This window comes from Balaenoptera borealis (assembly GCF_965194805.1).
Source record: "Balaenoptera borealis genome assembly, chromosome: 14".
Classification (NCBI taxonomy): Eukaryota; Metazoa; Chordata; class Mammalia; order Artiodactyla; family Balaenopteridae; genus Balaenoptera; species Balaenoptera borealis.
Window position 1 is genome coordinate 90961647 of NC_138875.1, and position 24142 is coordinate 90985788.

General features: G+C 62.0%; 1 protein-coding gene and 1 long non-coding RNA gene across 4 annotated transcripts in view; one reads left to right on the forward strand and one right to left on the reverse strand.

Moving 5' to 3' along the window:
* LOC309610422 overlaps positions 1-24142 on the reverse strand; it is a 487797-nt gene that overhangs the window by 31188 nt on the left and 432467 nt on the right. The gene's annotated exons all lie outside the window — the stretch shown is intronic.
* MMP17 (matrix metallopeptidase 17) lies at positions 73-23694 on the forward strand. Of its 3 annotated transcripts, none has more exons than XM_082354089.1 (11): positions 5315-5633; positions 6351-6452; positions 10272-10404; positions 11218-11347; positions 11873-12156; positions 13107-13283; positions 14814-14913; positions 16577-16659; positions 16759-16911; positions 19783-20040; positions 20800-23694. In XM_082354089.1, exons 1-11 carry the CDS (start codon positions 5460-5462, stop codon positions 21111-21113), a joined length of 1908 nt encoding a protein of 635 aa, XP_082210215.1. In that variant the 5' UTR covers positions 5315-5459; the 3' UTR covers positions 21114-23694. The 3 variants fall into 3 exon arrangements, with proteins under 3 accessions (XP_082210216.1, XP_082210215.1, XP_082210217.1); XM_082354091.1 differs by having other exon boundaries at positions 5558-5633; positions 6351-6447; XM_082354090.1 differs by lacking the exons at positions 5315-5633; positions 6351-6452 and adding an exon at positions 73-313.

A 24142-nucleotide genomic window follows, 5' to 3' on the forward strand; every position in this document is an offset into this window, starting at 1 on the left:
GGGCGGGGCGAGAGCGCCGGCGGCGGTTATTAGCATGTATTAGCATGCCCCGCCCCGCCGCTGGGAGGCGGCGCGGGGCTCGGTCGGGCAGGCAGCCTGGCGCGGGCGCGGGCGCGGGGCGCACGGGCGCGGGGACTGCAAGCGCCGCGCCGTCCGCCCTGTGAGCGCGATGCGGCGCCGCGCCACCCGCGGGCCCAGCCCGCCGCCTCCCCGGGCCCGGGTCCCGCCGCTGCCGCTGCTTCTGCTCGCGCTGGCCGCCCGTGGGGGCTGCGCCGCACCCGCGCCCCGAGCCGAGAACCTCAGCCTGGGAGTGGTGAGTGTGCGGCCGGGATGCGGGGCTCCCGCGGGCCGGGGAGACCCCATCGGGGCGCCTCGGTGCCTGCGGGAACTCGGACGCCCTGCACCCATTTCCTGGGCGGGAAGGCTGAGGCTGGGTCACAGGCTGTCTTACGCGCGCGCACCCGGGTCTGGGAAAGAGGCGGCGGGTCCCTCCCGGGCTCCGTGCGCTCGGAGCCCGCCGCAGTCGCCGGAGCCCGCGGAGGTTGGGGGCTCACCTGGCCCCAGCCCCGTTCCCGGCTCCGTGCAGCCCCAAAGGGGCCCCTGAGGCGGGTGGGACAGCAGTCGCAGCCGCCCAGAGCAGGGCGGTCCCGAGTGCGTTCCCAGTGGGAGTGGCGGGGGGGAGGGGTGCGCGCCCACAACCGAGAAAAAGACAGGGCTGCTGAGTGTGGGCGCCCCGGAAAGTCGGTGGTTTCGAGTTTGCTCCGTTGAGATGTTGAAGATGTTGGGGAGCAAGGGAGCCGGCCTCCCAGCCCCCCACTGGGCACGGGTCTTGGCCCTAGTCCCTGTCCCCTTCCACCCCCAGGGTGGCCGGCCTTGCCTTGCCACCCTTGTGCCTGTCCTGAGCCTGGTGGGGTCCCCCCTCCCATTCCCAGGCTCGGATGTCGCCGTCCCGCCTTCTCCTGCGCCCCTCCCTCAGTATCAGCTGTCCCACTGGCTTGGAAACCATACTGGGGACTGCGCAGTGGCTTCTTCCCGCAACCCCTCCCCCGTTCAGCCCGCCAGGCTTGGAGTCTCCTGTTCGGGACCTGGAAGATTTAGATCAGACTTTATGGGTCTCACCACCCCCGGGCCCCGGGAGGCCAGGCGAGGGCGAGAGCAGGGCGGTGGGTTAAGCAGATTCCTTCTGAGGCTTCCGCCCCTGCAGTTGCCCTCCCTTGCACAGATGAAGGGACAGGGCCGGGGACCTTGGCTCCCTGCCCCCGCCCCCGGCCCACAGCAGTCTCCTAAAGGGGTGCGATAAGGCTCCTCTCCCAGGCCGGTGGCATTCTCGAGCTCCAGGTGGCTTTCAGGCCAGTGCAGGCATTTGGGCGGCATCCGCAGCCCCGTGGTTGGCAGGACTCGGCCACAGTTTCTGGATGAGAAACAGGCTGGGCCACCCCCGCCCAGCTGCCGCAACCCCTGCAGCCGCCTGGGGGGGAACAACCACAGTCCCTGCTGTCTGCATCCAGACGCCAGAGGGTCCCCAGAGCCGCTTCCTCCCAGCCAAACTGCTCTGAAATTGGAGTGCCTTTACCCACCTCCTCCGGGCCCTGGGGTGTCCTGGATGCCCTCCTGGGGCGCATGCTCTGAGGGCATCAAGTCTCGAGGTCTGGGCTGGGTGGTAGTAGAACCAGGCTCCCACCTTCCAGCTGTGAGGGGCCCCACGGGAGGGTTCCTGGGGGTCAGGCCCGCACAGTCAGGACGTGGAGCTCCGGGCCCAGCCAAGTTCGTGTATCACACCCAGTGCCGTTCTGAAGTTTCTCGCCGCCCACCCAGAGGAAGCGGGTCAGGTCCACACTCCTGCTCCCGGATCGCACCTCCATGCCTCCTCCTCTCCCTGCTCCCCTGGGTTCCCCGGCACCCGGGGCACTGGGCAGGGGACGTGGCTCGCCAGCCTGGAGCCCCAGAGACAGCAGGGCCCTGGTATCCGACCCGGCGCGTAAAGAGCAGAGGATGCTGCCCCCCCGCCAGGGAGACCCCCCCCACCCCCCCCAGGGAAGGCCGGGGCCCCTCCAGCCTGAGTGAGAGAAACCTTCCTGCCTCCTGCCCCCGACTTGTGGGCCGAGGGCGGTCTCTGGTGGCCTTCGGGGGAATGACACCTCAGCGCATCAGACCCGGAGGTGCAGGAAGGCTGCGAGACCAGCAGGGATTTGCGGGGAGGAGGGAGGACTCCTCTCCACCCCGCTCTGCAGGCTGCCCCCAGGGGCCCGCTGACTCTGGATATTCGGGTCTAGGGCTGCCAGTGAGGAGAAGGGCCCCTTTGTAAGTGTGACCCAGCTTCTGCCAGACAGAGCCGTGCCCAGCGGGTCTCTTGTGCGCTGGCTGTCCCCGGGAGGGGGCTCCCCAACCCAGCCCGCCCGAGCCTCAGAGAACAAAGCAGCGGATTGAGGCCTGCCTCGCCGCCCAACGGTGGGCTTTCGGCCTCGGCGGAGCGGGACAAAAGAGCCCCGTGCCCTCCTGGGGTTGTCGACTGAGCCGCCAGTCCTTCTGGGCCCGTTTTCATTATTTTATTTCTGAGTAGGTAATACCCACAGCAAAATATTCAGGTCGTACAGAAGGGTCTGCAGGGGCCGTTGTCTCCCTCATTTCCTGAGGATCCTTCCAGAGGTGGTCTGGGCACGTAAAAGGGCACGGGGACCTCGGTCCCTTATTGCTACGGATGACACCCTGCTGTCCACTGCTGTGTGCCCTGCTGGTTTCACTTCCCAGTCTAGCCTGGAGAACCGGCCGTATGGGAACGTCTAGGTCCTCCCGGTTCTTTCTGCCCACCCGTCGCATTTCACTGCACGGATGTCACATCCGTTAGCCAGACCCCCGCACGGACGTGCAGGCTGTTCCTAATATTGCGCCATAGCCAGGAGCTGCCAGGACGCCCGCTTACTGCGACGTCAGTATGTGAGGGACCCAGCCCTGGGGGAGCCCAGGTGACAGGCATGCACGTAACGTATCGTATGTTGGCAGATATGCCACCGTCCTCTAAAGTTTGTTCTCAGGTTTCTATCCCAGCAACAAAGTCTGTGAGCTCTTGTGCCTTGTACCACGCGTGTCGGCAGGTCTTTTGATCTCTGACACCCAGACGGTGACGGTGGTTTGTGGCTGAGAGTATGTGCGGGTGGCCGGGAATAAGCAGCGCCCTCAGCGGCCCAGGGGGCTGGGCAGGGGCTGGAGCATCTGTGAGCACATATCCCCCTCCCGGGGGCAGGGAGGGGGGTGGCGGGGGTGACCGTCACCCTGGCCTCAGCCAGTCGCCTCCGGGTCGCCGCTGCTCAGTGCCAGCACCCCAGCAAGCCTCTGGCACCTCGGTGCACTCAGGACCCGTATCAGACCTGGCTTGGGGCCAGGAACATCCCTCTCGGCTGCAGTCAGGGAACCCAACCAAGGGGACCAGGGATGATCTCACTGAGCCGGCAAGCGGGGAGCCTCGGCTCCCAGTTCCCCTCCCAGAGCTTGAATTTAAATGTGACGGTCCTAGGACCCAGCTGGGCCCCTCCCCGACCCTGGAGGCACGTTGTCAACAAGTGAGTTCATTTCCCAGACACTCATGGCCTTGGGGGTCTGGATGACTGAGAAGTCTTTGTGGTGCTTTCGCGGGGGCCTGTAGCGGGGGCCTGTGGCGTGGGCAGGACCACACTGGCCGCCTGTGGTCTGAGCCCCGGGACTGTGGATACTGACTAAACAGGCTGGCGACCAGCCTGGCAGCTGAGGAAATGTCGTTGCCCTTTCAAGGGGCTCTGGGACCAGCCTCTGGGTGTGGATCCCAGGCTGCTGCTCACAGCCTGGGATCTGAGTGGTGGGCCTCAAGTCTCCTCGTCTGTAAAGTGGGGCCATGAGAAGGGGGCAGTGGGGACGTTCCCTGGGTGATGCCCCTGAATCTCTCACCACAGCGTCTGCAGGAAGTAAGCTGCCTTCGTGTTCTGAGGAGGGGGTGCCGGAACGGGGACAAGGGCTTGAGGGCTCACCGGGGTCCTGCCTGACGCAGTGCCTTCCTGGGGGTTTCCGGGGGTGCTTTGCGTGCATGTGGTTTTTGCCTCTCGGTTAATGGTGGCTCGGAGCTTCCAGCGAGATGCTGTGGGTGCAGGGCCTGTGCTGAGCACGGGAGGGGTGACGGGTGCGTCTGTCACACGCTAGCCGACAGCCTGCTGTGTCCCCCCCAGGCACTGTCCAGCTCTCGGGACGGATGGACAGTGGCCTGGGCAGGATGCGGAGCCCACTTCCCGCCTTTACCTGGCCCGCCTGCCCACTCCTCCATCCTCTCTTCCCTCTGTGTCCCAGTCCTACCCGTTCCTTTCTGCTCCCTGAACTTCCAAGGCTGGTTCCTGCCACAGGGCCTTTGCACTAGCTGTTCCCACTGTCAAGAATTCTCACCTCGGCTCATCATCTGGCCAGCTCCTTCTCATCCTTCAGGTGCCACCCCACCCCGAGTACCCATTTAAGGAGCCCCTCCACCCTGTCTCACTTCCCCTCATAGCACAGCGGTCCTGGAAATAGGCCCTGAGGCCAGATAGCCTGGGTTCCCCTCCCAGTTCTGCACTGTCTGGCTGTGTGGCCGTGGGCAAGTGTCCTGACCTCTCTGCACCTCAGTTTCCTCATCTGTAAAATGGTCATAATAATAGCACCCACCTATAAGATCATTTCAGTAGTTCTCTATTGAGCGCCTACTGTGTGCCAAGAGTGAACTGAACCCCACAGACCCCTGTTCTCACAACTTTCCCCTGTGGGTGCTGTGAGTAATTGAGCAGCACTCAATAATCATTGGCCATTAGGATCACTTATCATTTATCATCTGTGACACATATCACGTGTTTATCTTTGGCTTTCCGCACAAGACTGTCCCTCCTGGGTAGACAGCAGGATGGTGTCTCCCCAGATCTTCCCTGTCCCCCCAGCACCTGGCACAGGGATCCCTCGGTGAGGGTGTAAGATGGATGGGTGGACCGTCAGAGGGGGTTCTGGGAGCATCCCCCTGGGGAAGATGCTGGGGGAGGAGTCATCCCAACCGCCGGCAGCCCCTGGAGGAAGACCCACCCTGCCGGGGGGCCACCAACTCCTTTCTCTCTGGGTCTTTAGCGCCCGGATGGCCAAGTGGGTCAGACACAGTCTTGAGCCAGAGCTGCGCCCTGTGACCGCGAGCCATTTCCGCAGCTGCACGTGGAGGTGATGGTGACACCGCCCTCGTGGGTGCTGAGGAATGAGTGGGTGAAGGTGCAGAGCCGGCGGCACGCAGTGGGTGCTGAAGGGTCTGTTATTATTTGGGTCTGGGGGTGGGTGCTCTAAAGCCACTGCCCGCCCACCTCCGCTCCCCCAGTGCTGTGACGGTGTCTGCACTGCCCCGGGCCTCCATTTCCTCAACTGTGCCGTGGGGCTAATGACACCCGCTCTCCATACCCCCTACAGACGAGGCTGGCTGAGTCCAGTTAGAGATGGAGGGCGAAGGGGGGCGCCGACAGTTCAGCCGTCCGTCCCCACCGTCCCGGCCAGACACAGGCCCCTCACGGGGCATCGGCGAGCCGACAGGCGTCCCGGGGTCCCGGCTGGCTTTGCTCCAGTCCTGCTCCCACTGCCAGCACGTCCGGCGAGCCCTCGTTTCCCCACCTGTAAGTGGGGACAGCAGTGGCCAGGCCTGGGGCTATGGGAAGGACCTGCGGGGGCACTGCACACAGTAGGCACTTCTTGTTTACCGGCGCCGTAAAGCACAGCACAGCGCGGCCTTGCCTCGCCCACGGGTCCGCCCGTCTGCGGAAGGTTGGTTGCTGCGCCCCCTGGGAGCCAGCACCGAGGCCGCGGGTGCCTGCGCTTGGCGGCTCACCTGCTGGGCCGAGGGGCCGCCAAGACGTGAACGCGAGGCCGCTCTGTGGCGGCGATGGCCCGCTTGCCTGTGACTTTGCTGAGGTCAGGAGGGAGTTTTGTGGTGTGTGCGTTGAACATCGTTAAACATCGTCAGCGCTGTGAACAAATGCATGTTGTGTCAACCAGCGATAAACGATGCAGAGAAAAACAAGACCGGCGGGGGGGCTGGGCGGGGGGAATGGGAAAGCCACGGGAGGGATGGTAGGTGACTGCATTTGCAGGAGGGGCCGGCGCCCCACTTCCTGCCGGTGCCTTGGGCAGGACGCCCACCTCTCTGGGCCTCAGTTTCCCCATCTGCAGTAATGGCTCAGCTCACGGGGGTCCTTGCGGGTAGGAGGGTGAGAGCATGTCCTTGGCTGTCAGGGATTCTCCAAGGCGGGGCGGCCCCTGCGGGTTTGGGGCTCCCCTCGCTCCCCCCTCCCCCCCCCCCAGCCTTCTGGAAAGTTCACCTTCCGCCCACACAGCCTCGTTGCCCTGGAGACACGGTCACCGTGGTGACAGTGAAGGGAGGACCAGTGGATGAGCACAGGAGGGGGCTGGCCCAGGCGACCCACAGGCTCTGTAAGGTATTGGGGGGCGAGGGGCAGGGCTGGGGACACCTGGGGGGCAAGAGGTCTGGGCCCCCACCCCAGGGGCCGTCCTGACGCAGGCACCACTGTGGTGGGTGCAGGGATCGGGGCTGCATGGGCCCCAGGGGCAGCCGAGGCGGGGCTTTTGTCAGCCTTTGCCCCATGCGAGGACCCCGGCCCCGAGGACGGCTTCTCAGCCTGGTTCCTCTGTGATCTTCCAACGTGTACGTACTACCAGGAAAAACATGAAACCCCGGCCCTTTGGGAATTTGCTTGTCTCCCCTGAAGAGTGGGACGAGCTGGCAGGTCGAGAGGGAGAGAGGAAGAGAGAGAGAAAGGGGCTGTCTGAGGCGCCCCCTCCCTCCCAGGGCTCTCGGGCTGACTGTTCCTTCCCAGCAGGGATGGGGGCTTCTTGCTGCGGATGCTTGTGTTTCCACCGAAGGCGAAGGCGAGAGAACAGGATGGCTCAGGGCTGAGCTAGGGTCCCCATGGGCTCTTCAGGCCCCCCGGTCCATGCATCACCTGAGGGCGTCCCCCCAGCAAACCCACCAGGGGCTTGTCCTGTTGTCAGACACCTCCTGAGGATTTCCCCCAGCAAGCTGTCCAGGAATCGACACAGAAGCCCCCCACCACTGGGGGGGCCCCGGGGAGGAGGTGGGCCGGGGGTGTGAAGAGAGGGGACCGGCTTTGTGACGGGGGAGTGAGCTGCACTGGGGCCAGGTGGGATGTCTGAGCCCAAGCCTGCGGGGAAAGGGGGGGGGGGAGCCCCTCCCTCCCGCCAGCCCCTCAGATCTGGTCCCATTCTTGTAGGAATGGGCTGCGCGCTGCAGTGCCCAGGGCCCGGGCAGGGTCCTGCTGGCCGTGGTCAGAGCGGTGCTTGTCCCAGGCCGGCACAGGCCCTCCGCTCTGCCCTCGTGCTGCAAGCTGACACAGAGCCAGCCACTCAGACCTGCGGCTAAAACCTCCCGCTTTGCAATGTTAGCAAACATTTCCAAGCCACCTGAAGTGCTCTTGAGGCCTGAAGCCCAAAACTGCGCGTGGCCTTCTGGCCAGGGTGCCCAGCCAGCAGAGGGCACAGCCCCTCTGTGGACCCCGTGGAGCCCCGCGAGGGCTGGGAGCAGGGGTCTGCTGCGGTCAGAAGGGGACAGCCGGGAGACGGGTGGTGCTCCCAGGGTGTGTCAGCCCCTGCCCACCCACAGCGACTGGCCGGGGTGGACCATTACCTGGGAAGGAGAGTGGGGACGGCGTCCTCACCCAGCGTCGTGAACGGTCTGAGGAAGCTCCAGAGGGATTCCGCGTGGTACTGGGCGCCTCCAGGCTCTGTAGCTCAGTCCTGCCGTCTTGACAAAGAGCTGCAAGATGTGTGTGTGTGTTTTCTGACTTTCAGAAAGAAAACGGCAGAATCAAAACCTTAAAATACATGGAAAACTTTCCCCCAAAATGTGTAGCCACAAATACACATTTCTTAAAATGATTTTTATTGGAGTATAGTTGATTTACAGTGTCGTGTTAGTTTCTGTTAGTACAGCAAAGTGGATACAAATACACGTCTGTAACCTGGAATGCTCTCTTGGGCATCTCCAGGGCCCAGACAGTGATTAGCCAGGGGACCCAGTAAATCCTGTTGCCGGCTGACGGGGTGCATTTAAATGTGTTTGAAGTGATGTGAAGGGTGGTCCTCCCGAAAGAAGGGTGCTCAGGGGTGGCAGAGGCCTCAGTGCCACAGAGGGCAGAGCCCAGGGTCAGGGGTGAGCCTGTCCGGCCCCCGTGCTCCCCTCGTCTGAGCACAGGATGTCACTCAGGGGTGAGCCTGTCCGGCCCCCGTGCTCCCCTCGTCTGAGCACAGGATGTCACTCAGGGGTGAGCCTGTCCGGGCCCCGTGCTCCCCTCTTCTGAGCACAGGATGTCGGTCAGGGGTGAGACTGTCCGGCCCCCGTGCTCCCCTCGTCTGAGCACAGGATGTCAGTGTGGGGTGTCCACTGGGAGCGTCCTTTGCTTGCTCTTCACTGTCCTGCCTGGGCCTAAGAGGGACCCCCAGACCTGAGGGGGGTCTCCTGGGTCCCCCAGTTCTGCGCATTCTGGGGGCTTCCTTCAGGAGTTGAGGAGGAGGTAAAGGAACAGGGAGACCCCAGCAAGGACTCAGTGTTTCCTGAAAAGGAGGGAATCCAGCTAGTCTGCTGCAGGTGTATGCAAATTATATGCAAATCATTGAGGGCCCTCCTGGTCAGTTGCGTTCCCTGGGAATTCCAGGAGGATAGACCCCCTCCCACTGGGCCCCCTGTGGGGGCAGATCCCCGGGGCGGGGAGTCCTCAGGCAGGGGCTGCAAACTCGCAAGCTTCTGGGGGCCCTGCAGGTAGCATAAATGAATCAAGGATTTTTTAAATGTCCACCAAAAAAAAAAAAATAGACCTGCAAATCGGTGCATTTCTTGAAGCCTGGTCTGGGAAGGGTGGAGCTCAGAGAGTCTCCAAAACCCTGCCTTCCACCCACCTGTGGGTCCTCCGGAAGCTGGCTGATGAGCCCACCCCCGGCACTGCGTCCATATGGCTGAGTGCTTTTTTTTTTTATCCTTTAGGACATTTTTTTTTTTTTTTTTAGCTGCGTTGGGTCTTTGTTGCTGCACACGGGCTGTCTCTAGTTGTAGCGAGGGGGGCTACTCTTCGCTGCGGTGCGCGGGCCTCTCACTGCAGTGGCCTCTCGTTGCAGAGCATGGACGGGCTCTAGGCATGCGGGCTTCAGTAGTTGTGGCACGTGGGCTCAGTAGTTGTGGCTCGCAGGCTCAGTAGTTGTGGCGCACGGGCTTAGTTGCTCCGCGGCATGTGGGATCTTCCCGGACCAGGACTCGAACCCATGTCCCCTGCATTGGCAGGCGGATTCTCAACCACTGAGCCACCAGGAAAGCCGGCTGAGTGCTTTTTATGGGATTGTCACACAGCTTGGGGCGTGGGCATGAACACCGTGTGGCAGTTGAAGAAACAGAAGCCCCCCAGGAGGTCCCCACGGATGGCATTGGTGCCTCCCTGTCCCCTGGCCCCCCACAGATGGTAAAGGGGTTCTATGTGTGTCCGTGGTAAAAAGGGTTGCCCCCCATTCCTGCTTCCTGTTTGGCTCAGAGGACCCCACTGGGGCACTTTGCTACAGAGCTGTCTGCTGACAACATGCACTTTATATGGAGGGTACCTGTGTCAGGGCTGATGTGAGCATTTCCACGTTCTAACTCTTTATATCTTCACATCCATAGGCGAGGAAACAGCCCAGAGGGGGTGTGACTTGCCTCAGTTGCACAGTGAGGAGGGGGCTGGGTGGGATTTGCACCCAGGCAGCCTCGCTCCAGAGTCTGGGCTCTTAACTACTGTGCACATGCAGCTCATAACCAGATTCCTAAAACCAGATTCTGAGCCCATTGCCCTTCTCAGCGTGGGTTTCAGACCTTGGGTCCTAAACTGCTGCCTCACAAGCCAGCTCAGGGCCTGAATTTGGCACTCATGATGTTAAATAACCTTTTAAAAATTTCACTTTCCTGTGTCCCCTGGGCATTTTGCTGCCTCAGGAGGAGTGAGGTGGGGAAGGCTGCCATGAGCAGTCACACAGGTTGTGCACTGCTCAAGCCCACCCATCTAAGGGCCATCGAATTTATTAAGACACTTAGGCAAGGAAGGAGCATGAGACGCCCTGTGGGCTACTGGGCAGGGGCTGGAGTGTGGATCTGGGCTAGGAGAGGCCTGCCCCTCCCCGCAGTGATGGCCCCAGGCAGGCGGCTCTTCTGTGGGGCTGAGCCCCCCACCTCCACCCCTCACTGTACTCTCTGCCCGCAGGAGTGGCTGAGCAGGTTCGGCTACCTGCCCCCAGCAGACCCGGAAACGGGGCAGCTGCAGACGCCAGAGGAGCTGTCCAAGGCCATCGTGGCCATGCAGCGGTTCGGAGGCCTGGAGGCCACTGGCGTCCTGGGTCAGTTCTCAGGGTGCAGGGGGAGATGGGTGAGCTGAGCCCAGTTCCTCCTAACTGCCCCCTCCAGCCTGCCCTGCTGTCCTGGGATGGGAGGGAGGATTCCCGCCACATGGGAACCCTCCGTCATCCCCCTCCCCGTCCCCCTGGCCGTGGACACAGCAGGGGGTGAGTGTGTACCAGCCGCACCCAGACCCCCTTTCCACACTTTCAGTGGGGTCTCAAACTCCATGCCACGGGCCAGGCAGGCCAACTGTCGAAGTGGGGTCTGGCCACCCACACCCCAGTTGAGTCGCCCCATTGGGGTGCCAGGCCTGTGCTGTTGAAACTGCCCGCTTTCCAAGAGAAGCTAGAAATCTGGGGGGTTTATGTGAGCACCCCACTTTTTAAATTTTGGCCACAAATTCCAATTTTGTAAAGACTCTTCGAAGGGCCAGCTGATCAGAACATGTCTGTCCCCAGGCCTCTCAGGAGTAGACACGTGTGTCACACACAGAGCCGGTCAGGTGTGTGTCCCGTGAGATGCAGGGGACATTGGCCAACGGTCCGAGTTGGGGCCATGCCCCCTCCGACTGCTCAGGGCCCTGCCGTACATTAGTAAATGCTTGGAAAGCCCCCCATCCTGGTCTGTGGACGTACCCCTGGCAGGGGGGCCCGACATAGCTGGAGGCCTGGGCCTCGTCCCCCCAGACCCGGTGCAGGGAGCGAGGGGGACGGGACTGGAGTCGGTGCCAGCTCTCGGGGGGCTGCTGGGAATCCCAGGTCGGGGGTGAGCGTGCGCTGGGCCTGACCCCCGCCCGCCCGTCCGCCCTGCAGATGAGGCCACCCTGGCGCTGATGAGAACCCCGCGCTGTTCCCTCCCTGACCTCCCAGCTGCAGCCCCGGCTCGAAGGAGGCGCCAGGCTCCAGCCCCGACCAAGTGGGGCAGGAGGAACCTGTCATGGAGGTGGGTGGGCGGGACTCCACCTGGCCTGGCCTTTCAGGGGTCTGGGTGTCGGGCTGGGGGGGCGGCCAAAATGAGCACCCACAGACCGGGACTTAAGAGACAGGAATTTATCCTCTCGGTTCTGGAGGCCAGAAATCCGAGATCCAGGGGCCCCAGGTCCCTTGGAGGCTGTGAGGGAGAATCCGGCCCGGCCCCTGTCCAGGCACTGCCAGCAGCCCTGGGCCCGTGGCTCCGATCCCTGCTTCCATCTTCACGTGTCCTCCTTCCGTGTCTGTGTCCCCTTCTGTCTGTTGTGAGGACACTCACTGGATTTAGGGGCCGCCCTAACCCGGGATGCACTCGTCTCCATCCTCGCCCCAGTTACGTCTGCAAACCCCATTTCCAAATAAGGGCCCCGGTGTGCCCCCCGCAACCCTCCCGGGGCAAGTTGTTCCAGGGAGCGCACTCCAGCCTGGGGCGGGGGCACTGGGCCTGTCCCCGCGGCCTACCCGGCGACCGACCCAGCTCTGACCCCGCCTGCCCCAGGGTCCGCACGTTCCCGCGGGACTCGCCCCTGGGCCGCGACACGGTACGCGCGCTCATGCACTACGCGCTCAAAGTCTGGAGCGACCTCACGCCCCTGAACTTCCACGAGGTGGCCGGCAGTGCCGCCGACATCCAGATCGACTTCTCCACAGCTGACCACAACGACCGCTACCCCTTCGACGGCCCCGGCGGCGCGGTGGCCCACGCCTTCTTCCCGGGCGACCACCACACCGCAGGGGACACCCACTTTGACGACGACGAGGCCTGGACGTTCCGCTCCTCAGGTGCGTCCGGGCTGGGGTGGCCCCGGGGACCCCGCATAACCCCCGGCCCCTGGCGGAGCCCACGATGGTGTAGGGGGCCACACCAGCCCCCCGGGAAGAGGAAACCGCTACGGCTCCCCTGCCTAAAGCCGTGGGCACCCGTCCAGCTCGGGAGGGCAGCTCTGCGTCCTCCTCCAGGCTGACCTCACCAGCCGTCTCTGGCACGGGCAACCCACCTGGCGGACCCGGGCTGGGCTCGCAGGCCTGGGACGTGACTCCGTGAGCCAGGCTTGTCCTCACCCTGGTCCAGCTCCCAAGAGGGAGGGCAAGCTTGTAAGGCCTCTGCAGGCCTAGGCACGCCATCACTTCTGCTAAGTCCCGTTGTCCAAGGAGTCGCAGGCCCCTAGCTTCAAGGTGGGATGAGGGGCAGAGCCGCGTGGCACAGGCTGTGGGTACGGGCGGGGAAGACGGGGGCCTTGCGGGGTGAGTCTATATACCAGGCTGGGGAGCCCATCCCAGCTGGAGGAGCCAGAAGTGGCCCCGTAGAACCTGTGGGTTTTATGCCCTGATGGGAGCCCAGGCCCGTCCTATGGGGCCTGGAGAATCTATTCAGTGCTGTGGGGTTGAGGGAGCTTACACTGACCCCTATAACTTGGGATCCTGATGGCCAGCAAGGCCTGAAATATTTACCATGTGGCCTGTACAGAGTAGTTTGCCAACTTTACTGTGAGGGGCACGTGGTAGGTGAGGGGGACGAAGAGATCCCCAGAGCCCGAGAGGCCCCTGTGAACTCCACAGGGCCTCCTAGGAAGCAGACAAGCCCTGAGTGACTCCACAGGACCCGTCTGTCCAGGACCGGGGCCTCCTCTGTAACCAGCCTGGGGGACTCACCCCACCCCACGGGACCCATCCCCGGGGCCCCGCAGGAGCTGGCGGTGCCTCCCTGGGCTCACTGGCTCCTGTGTCCCCAGATGCCCACGGCATGGACCTGTTCGCAGTGGCTGTCCACGAGTTCGGCCACGCCATCGGGCTGAGCCACGTGGCGGCCACACGCTCCATCATGCAGCCGTACTACCAGGGCCCGGTGGGCGACCCGCTGCGCTACGGGCTCCCCTATGAGGACAGGGTGCGCGTCTGGCAGCTGTACGGTGAGTCCTCCCCCCAGAGCCGTCACGGGTCGCCCGGGGATGGGGACAGCAGTGCCGGGGACCCCCAGAGCGCAGAACCCCACGGAAGAGGGCTGGTTCTGTCTTGTTTGCCGCGTGCTCAGCATCTGGGACCGCCTGGCGCACGCTGGCTGCCCCGCGGTGTGTGTGGAACGAATAAGCAGGTGAGCTGTGTCGCCAGGGGTCCCTAGGGCCTGGGGCCCCGCTGCCCTTTCCACGGAGCTCATCTCAGAGCCCCGGGCAAGATCCCACGTCCAGTCCCCAGACGGTTGCAGGTTGTGACAGCTGACATTGATGGCGACCCAGGGCCCACGCAAAGCACTTACATGTATTAAGTCATCCAGTCTTTACAACCTGCGAAGTAGGTTCCACGTCCCCACTGAGAGATGGGAGCGCTGAGCCAGGACGGACCCAGGGCCAGCTCCGGGGCCCCCTCTGCTGGGGACACATCAGGCAATGTGGCAGAAGGAGGTCTGTCCTGGGAGCTGCAAGAGCAAGGCGGGGGTGATGAACCCTCCCCCAGTCGCCCCCCTTCTCCACGCTGGGCTCCCTAACCCCACCCCAGTCTGCCCCTACCCACAGCGGCCAGAGCAGTCCTCTTAAAGCCCGGGATCGAGTGCCTCACCTCGGAGGCCAGCCTCCCCTCATTCCACGTTGCAGCCTCTCCCCTCCGCCTGGACCCCCCCACCCCCCGCTTCACTGTTGCCCCAGCGCTTACCACCCTCTGACATCTGTGGACGTTTTTTATTGTAGTAAAATATACGATTTTTACCCTTTTAAAGCAAACTATTCAATGACATTTGGTACATTCACAATGTTGTCCAACCACCGTTCCTCTCCACTTCCGGAATGTTCTCATCCCGCCCCCTGCCCCCCGCCATCCCACCTCACCCATTAGCAGTCACTTCCCATCCACTCCCCAGCCCCCGGCAAACACTCGTCACTTTTCTGTCTCTCTGGATTTGCCTCTTCTGGACATTTCACATAAATGGAATCATACAGTGTGTGGCCTTTTGTGTCTGGCTGCTTTCACTTAGCATGTGTGTTCCAGGGTCATCCCCGCCATGGCATGCATCAGTAATTCATTCCTGTTGACAGCTGAATAATTTTATTTATCCATTCTTCCGTCGGTGGACATTTGGGTTGTTTCCACCTTTTGGCCATTATGAATAATGCTGCTGTGCACATTCACGTGCAGCTTTGTGTTTGAACACCTGTTTTCTGTTACTTTGGGTCTGTACGCAGGAGTGGAGCTGGGGGGCGGGGGTGGGGTATAAACACGCCTTTAAGTCAGTGAGGCACCTGTGCCTTCTCACGCGTCACGATGCTCTGGCTCCGGGGACGGGAGTCTCCCGTGTCCTGCTTGCCGCCACAGCCCAGCGCTCGGCTCGGTCAACACGCAGCGCCACCCACCCGATGGCCTCGGCTCCGTCCTGGCGGCTCCAGGAAGGGCGGTGGGGTCTGCAGGGAGGCGGGTGTGCTGGGCCCGATGCAGCCTCCTTGTCTCCACAGGCGTGCGGGAGTCCGTGTCCCCAACGGCACAGCCGGACACCCCGGAGCCCGAGGAGCCACCCCTCCTGCCAGAGCCCCCTGACGATCGCTCTAGCAGCCCGTAAGCCGTGGGCCCCTCGTCTCCACTCTGCAGCCAGCACGGCCCCCAGCAGCGGCTCAGAGTCCGGAGCTCGTGGCTCTTCTGGGCCCGCTGAGCCCTGAGTGACAGTTAGTTTCTTTTCTTATGGACGGACAGTGGGGGGGAGCCCTGCTCACCCCAGCCCAGAACCGTGCAGAGGCCTTGACTTTCAAACATGCGATTTCCTCTCACCCTTCGTCCCAGTCAGTCATCGACGGCTGCGTAACAAGCAGCCCTGCCTCATGGCATGAAACCACCACTATATCATTGGGCGCGTGGGTTCTGTGGGTCAGGGACTTGGACAGGGCACAGTCGGGGGCCGGGGGTCGGCTCCACAGTGTTGGGAACATCTGCTGGGGGCTGGAATCGTCTGGGGGCATCTTGACTCAGGTCTGGTGCCTGGGCTGGGCTGACTCGAAGGCTGGGCTCAGCTGGGCACCATCTGTGTCCCGTGCCGGCGGCTGGATTCCTAGAGTGGCTGTCCCAAGGGAGCATCCGGAGGGCTGGCAGTGCTGGAGGCCCCGCAGCAGCTGTCTGCCTTTTAAGGCCCAGCCTTGGCTTCGTCTAACCCTGTGGTGAAAGCGGTCAGAGCCCGCCTACTCTCACCCCCCACCCCCAGTGGAACAAGTGCCACAGAATCTGCAGGGGGGCGTCCCCGTCCACCCCTCCCACCTTTGCCCTCACAGCCTGGCATGCCTCCTTGCCACCTTCACGCTCACACAAAACACTAAACACAGAAATACAAACAGAAATCTGTGTATTTAGGCTTCCGTGGTTTGGTTTGTTTTGAGGTTTGGTTTTCCAAACGTGGGATGTTTTTATGCTTTTCTCACTCAGCTGTATGTGGTGAATTTCCACTGAGGTCAACAGATGTTGCTCTAACTTGTGTTATTATTGTTCTTCATTGCACTTATTTATTGAATAAGTAACACCTGCCAGCGGTACACGATTCCGGAGGCACAAAAAGCGCTCACAGTGAGAAGTTAGTCCTCACCGCTGACCTAGCGGTCCCCTCCCTGCGGCAAACGTTTGTGCGTGTGCGTGTCCTTCCAGAGAGACTCCACACGTGTATAGAAAGCCAAGCGTGTAGATGTACACGCGTGAACCCAGTGGGATGTCTCCTACACTGCTCTGTGCCTCGGCTCTGGCCCCAGGGCCCGTGGAGGCCTCTGAGCTGAGCTGCCCTGCGGTACGCGTGTGCCCTGCCCTGTTTTCAAGTCCTGGATCGGTGGGCGTTTAAGTTCCTGACCTTCTGTCGTCACAAATGATGTTGCTGAGAGTCCTGTCCGTGGACAGAGCTCCGGACTCAGAATCGGGGTCCCGGCACGCACGCTCAGCGTTTCTGTAGAAAGTGCCCGGCTGGCTTCTCAATGCTTCGCTGGCGGCGTTGAGAGCGCCTGCTCGTCCAAGCGCTCCCTGACGCTCGCTCAGGGATCCACCTTCCAACCTGCACGGCGAGCATGGGGCTCAGTTTCACCTGCTTTTCTCTCTTGACTAAACTGCTGTGGCCGCTGGGCCTGCAGGCGGTGATGCGGGCGTGCAGGGTCCTTCGGGGATGCTTGTCCCCGTGGCCTTGCGCAGCCCAGCTCCCCGGGGCAGCTCGGAGTGGGGCTGCCTCCCAGCCCGGCCCTCTCTCTGCCCCCAGGCCCAGGAAGGATGTGCCCCACAGATGCAGCGCCCACTTTGACGCCGTGGCCCAGATCCGAGGCGAGGCCTTCTTCTTCAAAGGTAACCCCCTCGGGGTCCAGCGGCCGGCGGGCAGAAGAGCAGACCCCACTCTGGGCCCCAGACCGGCCACCTGCAGCCCCACCCCCTGTGTCCCCCCAGGCAAGTACTTCTGGCGGCTGACCCGGGACCGGCACCTGGTGTCGCTGCAGCCGGCGCAGGTGCACCGCTTCTGGCGGGGCCTGCCGCCGCGCCTGGACAGTGTGGATGCCGCGTACGAGCGCCCCAGTGACCACAAGATCGTCTTCTTCAAAGGTGGGCGCCCCCCATCTGGGTGCCTGCCGCGCGTCGCTGACCAGGGCCGCAGCCCGCGCTCCCCAGGACCCCCGAAGCTCGCGTCCACGCGGGAGGCCGGTCCTGTGCTTTGCTCTGCGGGCCCGGAGCTCAGAGCAGAGAGTATCCTGTTCATCTGTGCACTCAGCCGATTTGTAGTTATTGAGCACCTGCCATGTGCTCTGCACTGTGGTAGGCCCCACAGGCACACAGTGCGCAAGACACGAAAATCCCTGCCCTCATTCTGGGGCGGGGGACACACAATAAGCACCTGCAAGTAACGCGGGAGTTAATTTCAGACAGACCCGAGGGAACGGGTACCAGGCAGAGGGAGCTGCCAGTGCAAAGGCCCTGAGGCAGGAACAACCTTGCTGATTGAAAGAACCTGGAAGAGGGTGATGAGGCTGGATCAGAGTGAAGGGTGAGGAGGCGGGGGTGGGAAGTGCAGGTCGACGCCCGAGGGGCCGTGGGAAGGAGCTGGATTTAGTCTAAGAGCAGGGGGAAACTGCTCTCCCATCTCAGTCCAGGGTGACAGGTCCACTGGAGGAGGGGTGTCACTTCACCCTCAACAGCCCCGCTCCCGGCCTGGGCTGGGGAGGTGGTTCCTGCTCTTGGGCAGCATGCTGTCTCTCTGGGGAGAAGGCAAGGTGCCCCGCCTGCAGCAGGAGAATGAGCCCGGCCAATTCTGTGGGCGCTTCGGGGGCTGTGAGCCTTCCTCAGCCTCACGCACTGCTGTATGTATGTGCAGCTGTGTTTTGGGGGTGCAGGGTCTGTAGGTCCCCAGAGTGAAGCCACCCTGCTGCCCTGACCCAGGCTGTCTAGCCTGGCCTCCCTTGTGTGGTGCCCGGGCTCGACCCCTCCACACTCACCCTGGCACGCCCCCTGACAGTGGAATCACCGTCTCCCAGGCTGGATGTCAAGGGCCGGCCACAGTCATGGTGGGGGGGCCTGTCTGGCATCTTCTAAGTAACTTGGATTATTTCTTAACATTTAAAAATCGGGAGATCCCCATGAGAAATCACAGCTCCAGACTTGAAATATGAGACAGTGTGGGCACTTGGGGCCTGTGCACTTGCCTGGCAGCGTCAGCTGGAGTAGGTCGGGCTGCCCTGTCAACGTCACCCCACGTGTGTGCCCACTCAGAGGAAAGCCTCACAGCCCTTCTCGTTGTGATTGCGCGGGGCCCTGTCTGCAGCTGTGCCATCGTTTCCTTCCGTTGTTGCCAGTCTCTGACAGACGATTTTTTAGAAATTATTGTTAATTGTGGTAAAAAAAAACATACACACAATGTAAAAGTTACTTTCTTAACCATTTTTAAGTGTACAGTTCAGGGGCATTAAGTACTTTCACACTGTGTGCAACCATCACCACCGTCCATATCTAAAGCTTTTTCATCTTGTAAAGTTGAAATTCTGTCCCCATGAAACACTAACTCCCCCTCCCCCAACCCCCAGCACCCACCATCCTGCTTTCTGTCTCTATGGATTTGTCTGCTCTAGGGACCTCATATCGTGGAACCACACAGGATTTGTCTTTTTGTGACGGGCTTATTTCACTGAGCATAATGTCCTCAAGGTTCATCCACGTTGTAGCAGGTGTCAGAATTCCCCTCCTTTTTTAAGGCTGAGTAGTGTTCCATTGTGTGGATGGACCACATTTTATCATCTGTCGATGGATACTTGGGTTGCTTCCACCTCTTAGCTATTGTGAATAATGCTGCTGTAGACATGGGTGTACAGATAGCTCTTTGAGAACTTGCTTTCAATTCCTTTGTGTATATACCTAGGGGTGCGGTTACTGGATCCTGCACTATTTCTATGTTTAATTTTTTGAGGAACTGCCAAACTTTTTTCCACAGCAGCTGCTCCCATTTTACATTCCCACCAGCGGTGCCCAATTCCTCGCATCCTCACCTACGCTTGCTGTTTTCTGGGGGTGGGTTTGATCGTGCCCATCCTAGTGGGTGTGCGGTGGTGTCTCATTATGGTTTTGACATGCCTTTCCCTGATGACTAGTGACGTTGAGCATCTTCTCATGTGCTTACTGACCATTTGAATATCTTCCTTGGAGAAATGTCTATTCCAGTCCTTTGTCCAGCCAAAGATTTTTTTAATGTTTTGCTTCTTTTTCATTTGTATCTTTTTCATTTGTTTCTTTTGTTTCTTTTTTCACTTGTTGTTTTGTTTTGTTTTGTTTTTTTGGCTGCAGCTTGCAGGGTGAAAGCACAGAGTCCTAACCACTGGACCTCCAGGGAATGCCCTCATTTGTTTTCTAAATAACAGGGTTGATTTGTTGCTAAACCCGGGTGGGAGTGGGGGACACGACAACACACACCCAATTTTAATTCCCACCCCCTGCGGCAGAGCAGCTAAGGAAGTTTCCAGAGCACACAGTCAAGGATATACCCAACAAGGATCTTAATCACACCATCTTCCAAAAGCTTTACATGCAGATTTGAAGTTCTTGGTGATTTCTCAACCTCTGCTTCTGTGTAAGCTGACAAGGCAGCACACGTGCAGGTCCGGTGGGCCTTGGCCCAGTGCCCTTCCTGCCCAGCCCGCCTCACGGCAGAAGTGGACAAGGCCCCGCTGACCAAAGTGGCTTCTCGGGGTGGGGGTGGGGGGTCTTGCCCCCCGTCTGTGATGTGGCCGCCTCATCTGGCCCCGCGTCCCCAGGCTGTTGGCACGTGTGGGACCCCTGCCGGGAGCACCGCAGGCGCTCAGTGAACCCTCCTGGGAGTTACACCGTGGGCACTGGGCATCGGGGTGTCCGTCTGCGGGAGGGGCAAGGGCTGGGGCCCCCGCCCGGCGCGCTGGGCGAACCCGGGCCCACGGCTCTTTCTCTCGCCCCCAGGAGACAGATACTGGGTGTTTAAGGACAATAACGTAGAGGAAGGATACCCGCGGCCCATCTCGGACTTCGGCCTCCCGCCGGGCGGCGTCGATGCTGCCTTCTCCTGGGCCCACAGTGACAAGACTTATTTCTTTAAGGACCAGCTGTACTGGCGCTACGATGAGCACACACGGCGCATGGACCCTGGCCACCCCGCCCAGAGCCCCCCATGGAGGGGCGTCCCCAGCACGCTCGACGCTGCCATGCGCTGGTCCGACGGTGAGCCGGGCGCCGGGGGAAGGGCGAGTCCGGGGCTGCCTCGGCCTCCACACCTGGGGAGCGGGGACCCAGGGGCACATGCGTGCGTCTGCCCCGCCCCCCGTGCCGCGGACACCACCCGCCCCCAGAGGGGCCCCTGGGTCGTCCCCTCTGGTGCTTGTTCACCTCTCCCCTCTTCCCTTCCTCGCCCCCGTCACCACTCCAGCCATAGCAGCCTCGCCTCCTGCTCTCACACACACACACACACACACACACACACACACACACACCCCAGGGCCTTTGCACCTGCCGTGCGTCCCCCACCCAACACTTTCCCCACCGGGGTCAGGCCTCCGCCCAAACGTCATTGCAGCGCCCCCTGGCTGCAGTGCGAAGTACACCACCCTCCCACAGGGGCAGCTCCACCCGTACGGGAAGTTTCGTTGGTTCTATTTGCACAGCCATGTCCCCAGTACCTAGAACAGCCTGGCACATAGTAGGCCCGCAGTAAATACATAGTAGGGAAAAAGCAGAGGTCATCTCATCCATCCCCCTGCCTCCAGGCGGCTCCTTGAGCTTTCCCAGGCCTGCAATGCTCTGAGTGCCCACAGATGGGCTCCCCGGAGGCCGGGACCGAGGCTCTGGCTCTCACCTGAGACGCTCTACGCCCGGCCTCCCTACTGGCCCCGCAGCTCTCTGCATTCCGTCCTCCCGCCGTGTAGACCGAGTCCCGCGCGCTGCAGCGGCCGGAGCTCAGCTGCCTGCCCTCTTCTCCCCCAGGTGCCGCCTACTTCTTCCGCGGCACGGAGTACTGGAAGGTTCTGGACGGCGAGCTGGAGGTGGCGCCCGGGTGCCCGCAGTCCACGGCCCGGGACTGGCTGGTCTGCAGAGACCCGCCCGCTGACCCCGAGGGCGCAGACGGAGAGGCCGGGGCCCACGCCCGGCCGGGGCAGCGCGACCACAGCCGCTCGGAGGACGCCTACGAGGTCTGCTCCTGCACCTCCATCGCCGCCCCAGCACCGCGGGCCGCGGACCCACTGCTGGCCGCGCTGCTGAGCTTCCTGTGGACAGCGGCCCGGGCCCTGGCGCTATGACATTCGGCGCTGGCCTGCGACAGGACAGAAGGGGCCACGGCCCAGAGCCACAAAGTGCAAGGACTGATGCCCGCCCCTCCAGCGCCTGAGCCAAGCGTCCCTGCAGAGCGGACCCCGCCTTGCAGATGGGGACGGCGCCACCAGCCCCCGGGCCGAGGCCACCGGGTGCAGCCTCCCCGACTCGGCAGAGGCCAGCAGAGGGCGCTGCTCCCCGGGCGCGGATGCAGGGGGAGCGCCCGCCTGGCCTGCCTGCCCTCTGCCAGCTGGGGAGATTGCGTCACGTCCCGGCCGGATCGGGGCCGGGAGCCGTCCTTTCAGCGAGCGAGTGACTGAATCTCACGGAGACTGACCGAGGAGCCAGGGGTACCCGGCAGGGCTGGGGGCGTTACATCAGGTCCTCAGGCCCTGGCAAGAGCAGCCCGGAGGCCCACGGGCACCCCCTCCCCATCACCTGCCGCAAAGCCGCCCCTGGTGCTTCCGCCCGCCCGTGGGGCTTCCTCTCCTGGTCCCAGTGGGCCTGCCGGCTGCCTTGACCAGGGCAGCCGCCTCCACGGGCGAGCCCCCAAGCTGGGGCCGTGGTGGGCTTCCCTTGTGACGCGTTTCAGACAAACACGATCTCTTCCTGCTTTGTAACGGCTCAGGCTCGGCTCCCTGACGCGCCCAGGCGGTCCGAGCGTGGGCGTCCTCCGGGGCTTCAAGGGGCTCTGCAGACCTGGTCCCAGACCACCTGCACTCTGGGGTGGGGGGCCTCCAGGAAGGCCTGTGCAGTGGTCACCAACACCTTCCTGCCCAGCGCCTCCTTGACAACTCCATGACCCCTGGGTCATTACACCCATTTCACAGATGGACAAGCTGAGGCCCAGCTCAGGGAAACGAGCCTCCTGCCCGCAGGCAGGGGTCGGGCCGAGTCAGGTCTCAGGATCTGGGGTTCTGGCACGTTCACCCAACCCTCCCTGATGGACGGAGTGCCTACCTGCACGTGCAGGTACTGCGCTCAGTGTGGAACGTGCAGAACGAGACAAGGTCTTGGGTGAGGCACCTGGGACGCTGTCTGCCGCCCCGAATGCCCTGGAGGGCCTCCCAACAGGGAGCGCAGGGAGGTGGCTGCATCCCGTTGCTCCTTCTGCCCCGGGTTCCAAGGCCAGGATGGCAGCCACTGCCCTCCCACCCGGAGGGGCAAGGCATGGGGGCTGGACCCCCTTCACCCGGGAGGGCGACCTTTCCCAGAAGCCCTGGCTGCCTGCCCGCTCCCCCTGGCAGGGAGTGGTTGATCAGTGCTTCTCCTGGGGGTGCGTGGACATGGGGGTGGGACGGTCCTTGCCCATCCCGGTCGCGGCCTTAGATAACCCCAAAGGTAGGGTCACCTGGGTTGAGAACCTCTGGTCTAGAGGAATCACCACGCCTCCCTGGGGCTGGGGGAGGTGAACACCTGCAGCAAACATGGCGTCGGTTAGGAAGAGGAGGGTAGGTGAGGTGAGCATCAGGCCACGAGGGGGTGCGAAGAGCTCCTGCAGGGGCCGCTTCAGAGCAGGGGTTTCTCCAGGCGGGGAGCCCAGCCAGCAGTGTCGGCCTCGCCCAGAGCCGGTAGAAATGCAGATTCTCGGGCCTGGCCCTACCTGCTGATCAGAAGGCTGGGGGTGGGGCTGGCCATGGGTTACCCTCCCCCCATTCTGTAAGTGTGACACACGGGGAAGTTTGTGAACAGCTGCTTTCCAGGGGGCTCCAGAAAGGCGGCCCTGAACAGGGGAATGAGCAGAAACAAAGGGAGGGGAAGGAGTTGGTTGTGCAGCGATCAGAGGGAAGAGGCCGGCCGGGGTGGGGGGACGGGGGGGAGGGCAGGTGCACACGTCCTGGGGTGCAATGGGCCTGCTCCAGCAGAAGGCCCTGCATCCTCGAGATCTTCCAGGAGGAGAGCGGGACGAGCAAGGCCAGCCCACGTGGGGGATTGTAGGCTGCTCGAAGGCATTGGGACTCATTCCCTGCATCGTGGGAAGTTATCACCCCCCCGCCCCGCTCTAGGGTGAGGCAGAAACATTCGCATTTTCAGAAGAGAGCTCAGGCTCCTGCAGCTGCACACCTCCACCCCTACCTGATGCCCAGCTAGCAGAGGCAGGCTCAGGGCCCATCCCGGGATGAGTGGATGCCATGGCCAGGCAGGAAGTCTCCAGGCCAGGCCCCACGCTCACTGAGCCAGGCCAGGCCCCGTCTCACATCCATCTGTCCGCCATCTGGTCCCCGGACCCAGGAAGGGCCTCCGCCCATCCGACCACACCAGATGGACTAAAGGTCCCTCCTGGGGGAACAGGCTACCTCTGCTCATCAAGGACGCCCCCGCGTGGTCCCACTTCATCCTCCAGCAGCCTGCGGGGGGGCGGGGGGGCAGTCCTAGGCCCTCATGATAGGGGCCCCAGGTCCCCTGGGCACACAGCCCGTGGGTCAGAGCCGGCAGTGGACCGGGTCTACAAGAACCCAGGCTCTCTCATGGTGGGTGGTGGTCTTACTCTTGTGTTAAAGCCAAAGACCATTTTATAAAACGTTCCCACTAATTCTGTCTCACATGAAGTAAACGGTAGACACAAAAGTGGTGCATCTCTGTGTTCAGTCCTAAAGGACAAATTAGCAGTAAAAGTAGTAGCAACAACACCTGCTCCCACCAGGGGCTGCAAACCAGGGGTCTGGGCACTGAACAAATCCATGGAAATACTTGGCTTGAGCCCATCTTTTTATAAATACACGTGCTTTTACATTTTGAAATAGTCTCATATGTACAGAGAAGATGCAGGTAGGGTACAAGACTTTTTTTTTTTTCTTACCTAAATTATTTGGGAGCACACTGACGACCCCGGACACTTTTCTGTGTATTTCCTGCAAACTAGGACTTTCTCTCAAGTCTCTGTAAAATCAAGAAATAATAGGACACATCAGACCCCACTTGGTTTCTGAGTTTGTCCCAGCAACATCTTTTATTGACAGGACCCAACCCAGCATCACACTCAGCTGTCCCGAGGTTTTATGCTCCCTGAGCCTTG